Genomic DNA, 8,001 nt, shown 5'->3' with positions numbered 1-8,001 from the left:
TGCGCAAAGTTAGTTGAGAGAAGTTTGAGAGTTTTCCCTCGCGTGTTTTTTGGCGGAGCTTGAAGGTCATCAAAGTGGGGTAATTGCTATCGCGACCACTACTTTTGTGCAGCGACGTTGTATCAAAGTAATTCATAGTACCATGCATCGCGTGAGCCGCCCACGTTCATCCCTGTACAGGTGCTGTATTGCGATCGCCTCTCCGGGCTCTTTAAGAGACGTGAACATGGGCGATAGTCCTCAATTATGCTTATAAAAAGGAGTGGTAAAAGGAGGTAAAAGCAGGGCATAATACACTGAATCGCACAAAAAGCGCTGGTCCAGTGATCGAGTCATTAGGAAGAGTAAAAACCAGGCTAGTTGCTCGTGACAACAGCGTGTGATATAAGAAACTCGGCCCAGTATTTGTACCAATCCAATACTCTTTAATGCTTTGATTAATAAACAAACCCAAGTGTTCCTGCATGTAAGTGTAGTGAGTGAGCAGTCTGTACACATCACGTTAATGTGAGAAAACATTGTAAATGACATGCACATGATGATAAATAAATTTTGTAAACGCTTTTATCATAACGAACGTGACTGCCTAACGGCATCTTTATTGCGCTTACATTTTGTTCGCACTGAAAAGCCAAGAATTGCGGAGTTTTCTGAACCGAAGACTTTTTACGATATCTGCCGCCATAGAGATGAGCGACGGTGCAGGTTTCCTTTGCTGTAAGCGTGCCTATGGGTTTCTGCGCAAGTCGTCGCCGCTTGTCGACTCGTCCTCGTTGGTGCTCCGCCAATTGTGCAGCTTGATGGGGTCCAGGATTGCGCTGTCAATGTAATCCACGCGCACCTTTCCGCAGGAGAAAGAACGGAAGTGCTTTAGGTGAGAGCATTAAACGAATTTGTATTCAATATTACCTCCGCTATGGAAAAAAAAGCGCTTATACATAGTAGGCCTCATATGGCAGTTCTATCTAGAAATTCATTTGCTACCATACGGGGCAAATCCCGTAGGCACCGCATGGGGTCAAGTCACGCGTCAAGCCAATGGCACGCGTCGGCCTGCGCTGACGCGCCAATGCGTCGCGTCGCGCCGGTTGGAGGAACACGCCAAGACACGCGCCGACGCTCGATCCTTGGCTGCGGTGCACTGTTGCTTGACCACTTTTTCCTAAATCGTTGAAGTACGGAAGTACGGCTGAAACAGCGTGCTGCAAACTGAGCTTAGTGATCTGCATGCTTTTGCCGATATAAAGGAAAACGGGTTGTATTAATGAATCTACGCCTACTGCTACAGTTATTTTTGCCTTTGAAGTAACAACAGTGCACAAGCCAATGACATCAGCGTTCGCGCTCGCGTTCTATGCTCACGCCGTCGTCTGTCGGCGAGATAACCAAGTCGGCGCCATCGCATTGCGCCGACCATGCCGTATCATAGCAAGAGCCATATCAGAAGCTGTCGTAAGATTTGCTTTTGGGAGGCTCATTGCAGTCAAGTATGCAAGAAATAAGTTATGCATAGTATCATTGAAAAAACTTTCTTAGAAATATAGTTATGATAGTTGACGTGCGCAAGAAACGCGAAAAAGTGTTCTGAGAAAAACTAAAAGAATGCTAGCGTTCACACACAAGAAGAAAAACATTTAAAACAGATAAAGCTCCCCAAAGTCCAAGTTTTCTCCTGCTGATTCTTGCTCTTGCCTAAACTTTCCCGTGAAGCCCCTCGTTCTTTCCAGGTTGTTTTGAAACATCAATAATGCAGCGAGAGCGCATCACCTTGAGCGGCTAATAAATTGTAGGAAAAGCTTTCACTGTGCAAGGGTCATGTTCCATTGTAGCTGGCTTCAACATGTCAAGCCCCTCTTTCTTGACATTAATGAAATGGCAGAGACCATCAGATATCGCAAACTATAGAAGTGGAGGGTACAGATATGTGTGTTTGGTTGCACTTTGCCAACTCATAATATTGAAGCACCTAATCAGGGTAAGACAACGTGTGAAAGGGCACCAAGGTCTGCATCTGTTTCCTCCCAATGTAGAGACGTATTCCAGGTTATCTCAGGCACACTACACATTATTTGCCAATTTTATACGCACCTTTCGAAGTGCTTCTGTCACCGAGCCCTTTGCGCACGGCGACTTTCGTGTATTGATTCCCGAGAAACTTTTGTCTGCCTCACCTTTGCACTCCGATTCTTGCCATACACTACCTATTAGCACAAATTAGACAAATACAGCGTGTAAGCGCCACAAAGAAAGGCAATTTTACATTTATTTAACGCATAAAACGGCAGGATAGCGTAAACATCATGGCTTAAACATAGTGCGTCCCCCTTCTGAGAGTTCGCGTGTATCACAGGTGGAAAAATGCTGTAAATGCTTTTGAAGCCCTATTACTTCATGGAACATAATAGTGCCGTTAAAACATGTAGAAAATGTCACACAATCCTAGCATCCTTATGATATGCATGAAACCGGCATCTTAAGTTTCCGTCTCACGGACGCTGTGTGGGGTTACAAGCTCCGCTACGACTTTTGAAAGAGGCTGTGCACGACCATAATTTTGTTGCTGCAAGCTTTTCTGCTATAAGTCGCACGTTGAATTAAGCAAAAAACAAGAAGTCTAGGTTTTGGAAAAAAAAGTTCCGTTTTCAACATGGCGTTATACTTTCAACCAGAATATTTCTGCTTTCAAGCGTTGAAATACATAACTAAAGCTTTAGACATAATTTTTGAGCGATGCTGTCCTAAGAAATGTACGGTGGCTGCTCATCGCATAATCTAAAAAAAGTATCAGACAGGTTACTTTAACAATTTATACACGTCGAGTCAACACACAAAAGATACCATGCTGTTCGCAGTTTATCAGTCTACTATGATGTCTTCATTGAGAAAGACATGCAATTGGTTCTGTGAGCCACGCAATCACTGTTGTTTTGTATTACTTTATTGCGCAGCATTTGACAAGTTGGCCAATTATTATTAAACTTCAGGATTAATAGCACGATGCATACTAGTAGACATAGCGTTTTACTGCACTTTTTTATTCACAGGTTAAAAAAAGGCATTGTCACGCTGGAACAATATTGAAGAAAAGTTACTGAACTTAAATAATAAACTACACACTTCAAAGCACTATGTTATACCACAGTCTTATATAAAAGAACCATTCGGCATACTTTAAAAAAAAACAGTATTGTTTCCTTTTTATGTACCTGCATCCACTTTTCGGGCTTCAGCAGAATTGATTTGCCAGCAATAAAATTTTCATGCAACCCAGGGGTCGTATTCTAAGATGATCGCTTTCGGAGGTATCACGTTCAGTCCGTGCTGATTCGCTGGTTCAGCAAAACCACTCGAATCATCTCACGTGCCTTGTACTACGTTCCGAAAAGTGAAAGTATTGCAGAAAATAAGCGTCCGAGAATACCATCGCAGGACTCAAATACAAAGGTGCATCATGACGACATCATGTACAAGACACATTGGGAGACTAAACTTGGCAAGTTTATGGGAGGGCATGGAAGAATTGAAAATTAGCAGTGAATGACATGTAACCGAGAGAAGTTTACCAAATTGAAGAAGAAGAAGCATAAACTGAGGAAGCACAGAACGCTGTCATGGGACCGCAGTTTTCATGTGCATCCAATTTTTTTTTGATGCTACAAGCAGTTCAAGTAGTCTCCTCAATTAGATGCAAAACACTGAGGACGTCACCAACAGCTGCAAAGTCGATAGACCAGCTTCAAGATGCATAAATGCATAATTAATTATGCATAAACGAAGCATTATTAACGCATAACGGCAGCTAATGTCAACGTGCACAGAGTGTCCCTAGCAGCTCCCACCCTAATTTGCGGTGCTGTGTACAGGTGATGCAGCAGTCGAGAAATTCCCGGCGTGTACTACTAACATCTCCCAGCAGTCTCCTTACAGCTTGCGGCAAACAATCTCGCAGAAAGAAACATCATAGCAGTCACATCACAACGATCCTCTGCGTAAATATAGGAAAGACAATTCCATTGCATAAGTCTTGAAACAAGCATTCACAACTGATGTTCCGTCCGTGCAAACAACGAGGCAATCTGCCCAGCCGTCACGTGGGTCTTAACAGCATTGACGCCGACGGACAACGGCTAGCCGATATGCTTGAGTTAGCTGATCTCGACAAAATGTGACATGCTGCCAAGCCGTCCATGCACAAAAGTGGATCAGAGGGCCTTTCCTGTTCAGAAGCTGGGACGTCAATCAGAGACGATGTGGCCACATATTGGCAAGGCGGCAGAGCGAGCTTTTCCTTGTTCGAAGGAAGAGACAGCTGCGTCTACACCGATAACTGCGTCTCTTTCGTTTTTAATAGGGAAATTTGGTCTGTATGGGCAGGTCTCTGATAATAATGACCTCAGCGGTGTTGTTCTCACTGGCTTCCACCAGCGACAAATCGCTCAGCAGGGGGTGAACATCTGTGCATTCGGCCAACTATAGTGCAATGAACCCCGAGTAGGTGGCTTCGACGGATCACGACATATCTCCTTGCGTATCCTGTCAACTGCACCATAATAAGCGAGACAAGCCAAGAGGCCGTTTCGCCGAACGCCTGCTTTACTTCTAACTGGCTGTCCTCTATTCCTTTCTCATTGCTTCGTGCACTTAATCCTTTACACAACGTATTTATTTCATGCGCACCCGCTCCGTATCAGCATAATGTTGCGGTGCAAGTGTTAACTCGGTAATAATTGACATTGTGCGAAGAAGCATTACGAACTCGCTTTCTGGTTAACCTTTTACGTGAGTACCGTTTATAGTATGGCAGCGAGAAAAAGTTTAATGAAAGATGGAAAGATTTGGACAGTTCAAGCATACTGACTGCACTTTCGAAGCACTGATGACACATTTTCCTCTTTCCCGCACATCTCACACTCACACTATCCGCTCTTCAAATCAAGGAAAAACGAGATAAAACGCGCATTAAAGTCTCATTAAATTAGAACGTGCTGCTGCTTACGCAGGCAATGAAGCAATTCTAGTATAGACCGTTTCATCGGGCGATGAGGAAATGGCGCGCGGCGAGCCTTTCCTCCTCTCTGGCTTGGGCGATCCAGCGCAGCGGTGCTTGAAACTATTGCTGTCGCGTGCTGCGGAACGATTTCGAGACGTTTTAGATCGTACTTTGTAAAATTTACGCAATGTCCGTTCATATAAGGTCGTCAGGGCAGCCTTTCGGTGCATCGGTAGCTACGGTACGGGGAAATATCTCATGGGGGCGCTAACATGTGACGCGCATTCTCAGCCGCGGTGTGTGTATGGGTTGTGAACTATTTTGCGTACATCGATTTTGATTGAACGAAGAGAACTGGTGTCTCAGCATTACTAGCATGAAATGGTAAATCGGCTCACCATCTGACCGCATGGCGTAGGGACTAAAACATAAGAGCGCATGCTTGTGTACGACCAACCTAAGGCAACCACGAAGTACCTGAGCGGCAGTCGCTATCAAATATTTGTGATACAACGGCATCGTTCTCACGCATATCAAGTATAGTACGCTTCACATCATTGTACGTCTAGATTAGACTCTTGCGTGGCGCTGATGGCGCTGCTCAACACAGCAATCATTGCGGTTGGTGAGCCAGCATGATACATATATAGCTATGTGCTTCGGCCTTTCCTTTTTGCCTTGTAAAGATATAATAGATCAGAGGGATCGCATAAAAAGAATGCGATGGCTATTTTTGAGGACAAAATTTCCGCAATATGTGTGACTGCGTTGTAAAGAACGGAACGGAGACAACCGAAGAATAAAACCGTTATAATCCTCTTTCTCGAAAAAGGAGAAAACGGGCTAACGCCGCAATACGACCTCGCAAAGTCATGCCGCCCAATGTTTTTAGATCTCTAAAACCTTGATGCCGTCTGCTTGGACCATGTGCTATACAGAAGACCTACCACTGCTTAGGATGCTCGCGCAGTTCGTAAACGGTTGCTTTGCTGGACAAGCTTAATGCACACTTTAACGTGTGCTGTCATCAGTACCCAAAGCTATCTTTTTTATGAGCGGTAACCTCATCCACCGAACCAAGTCGTCATGCAGTGTAATCTGCAGCTAACAGTTTAAACGCTTGTCAAAGTATAACAGCACAGCTGCTATAGTACCAGAACGGTACCTACGCTGTTACGATAGTCGGGTAAGTTTCATTGCTCCTAAACTGCAGCTTAGAACGAGAGGATAATACTGCAACAAGATCACATTAGTGAATGGAACTTTGAGAATTACACAGTTGATCTCCGACGTTGATTGTAGGCTCGAACATGCGCGCACACATCGCGCTGGGGGCTCCGTCCGCCTCAACGCCAGCTGAAACTGCGGCCATGCCGACTGAAACCACTTGAACACGTCTCACAGGAACTTTATCACGTAGAAGACGCACGTCATACTAAATAGACAGCACGAGCGCGAAAACAAACGCCAGCAACTACCGCCGAGCGTATACCTGCCATGCAAAACGGTGCGCTCGCCCAAGCCAGCATCCCGACTGCCCATAGATGGCGCCACTGCTTAGCAATATGGTGGCACCCATGAAAAAACGGTCTCTACGCGGCTGCATGCATAGGAGTTTTGTGACGCAGGTCCTCTGTTAGTCATTGCACAGGGAGCCCATATTTCAAACAAATTTTTTGTCAGTGTTCAAGTACAAGGACACACAGACTCAACATAATACAGCGCTGCTTCAGGTTTCCTTCCTTGTGTCAGTGTTCTTGAGCACTGCACGAGCTATTTATCACCAACTAGCCCATATGACGCCTGCACTTGAAAGAAGTGAGTAAAGGAGTACTGAAAACTTGCATACTTAACTGTACTACACATGTATATCGAATCGAAGAGCGCACTGTCACCTGCGACGGGCGGAATGGCCGGAAATGTAAAAGGCAGATGATTGTTATTGTTGTGGAAAAAATATACAACCCAAAGGGTGCAACTGTTTTCATAGTCTTCTCTTGCACTTTTTTTCCTGCACTGTTTTGAAGGGCTGTATAATGCCAGGACTATTATTGAAACATTTTCTCTCTTACCCCTCGAATTCGCGTTATTGCATTTCTGTTGTATGTCAACATAAGGACACATTGCTTGAAAGTTATTTCCTACTAACTCAGTATAATCTTTAACCTCCCTATCTTCATATATACCTGAAAATCCAATAATAAATGGTGAGCGCCGGTCATGTAGGGCGTTTTCTGTAACGTTTTCTATGCATATCATTGGTTTTCTCGGAAGTGTTGCACAACAGTCAAACAAAGGTACATGCGCAATTTTGATCAAGATATATTCTCAGCTATGAGGATATCCATTCTTTTATGGGGAATATTTCTGTATTAAAAAAGTATAGCTGCCGCTTTTGTTGCGGTAGGAATTATATGGACACTCCATTTCTGCCATCGGCGTTGCCGTGACATTGCGTAAAAGTGATGTTCCGGCGATGGCATCGTCGCCGGAACATCATGCATGTGCGAGTGAGCGGACGATGGCGGCTCAATCGAACGAGGGAGGAACGCGGGTCGTCGCACGCAAGCATAGAGAAAGCAATACAACAAGAGCAGCGCACCAAGCCGTGGATGTTAGAACCTGAATCACACTTCCGGTTTCGGTTTTGTGCGCGCGCGTTTTGAATTCTAGCTGGTGCGCGTCACGCCGGCTCCGGTTTTTTTTTTTTTGCTTTTGCAGCAGATATTTATTTACATATTTTTTAGTTAATAAATATTTATTTGCAAATTATTTTAGTAAGTAAAATTGATTGCGAACGATCTTCACAAGCCTCCATTGAATATGTGACACGTGCAATTTCATTAACACGCAAGACACCTTGTGAAATGTTGAAAAATTAACGTTTATTTTGTTCTTTGTAAATGCTCGTCGCGTGCTTTTTTGCATTCGTCCAGCGTTGTGGCACCAGGTAGGCAGCAGTAGTTTCCGCAGGAAGCTCCACCAGACGATGTGAGCTGAAAAAATTACAA

The 8,001-nt window shown here is 44.4% G+C and overlaps 1 protein-coding gene across 1 annotated transcript in view; it reads right to left on the bottom strand.

Moving 5' to 3' along the window:
- Nucleotides 1-546: 546 nt before the first annotated feature.
- The window catches only part of LOC139057065 (uncharacterized), a 41,475-nt gene continuing 34,020 nt past the window's right edge, over nt 547-8,001 (bottom strand). The window contains exon 3 of the mRNA XM_070534858.1: nt 547-841. Coding sequence (XP_070390959.1) covers nt 728-841 — 114 coding nt within the window. The 3' untranslated portion in view covers nt 547-727. The remainder of the gene's footprint in view (nt 842-8,001) is intronic.

The sequence above is a fragment of the Dermacentor albipictus genome, chromosome 1 (genome assembly GCF_038994185.2).
Source record: "Dermacentor albipictus isolate Rhodes 1998 colony chromosome 1, USDA_Dalb.pri_finalv2, whole genome shotgun sequence".
NCBI classification, from domain to species: Eukaryota; Metazoa; Arthropoda; class Arachnida; order Ixodida; family Ixodidae; genus Dermacentor; species Dermacentor albipictus.
The sequence above is the reverse complement of the archived record's forward strand: the minus strand, read 5'-3'. Positions and strand labels throughout refer to the sequence as shown.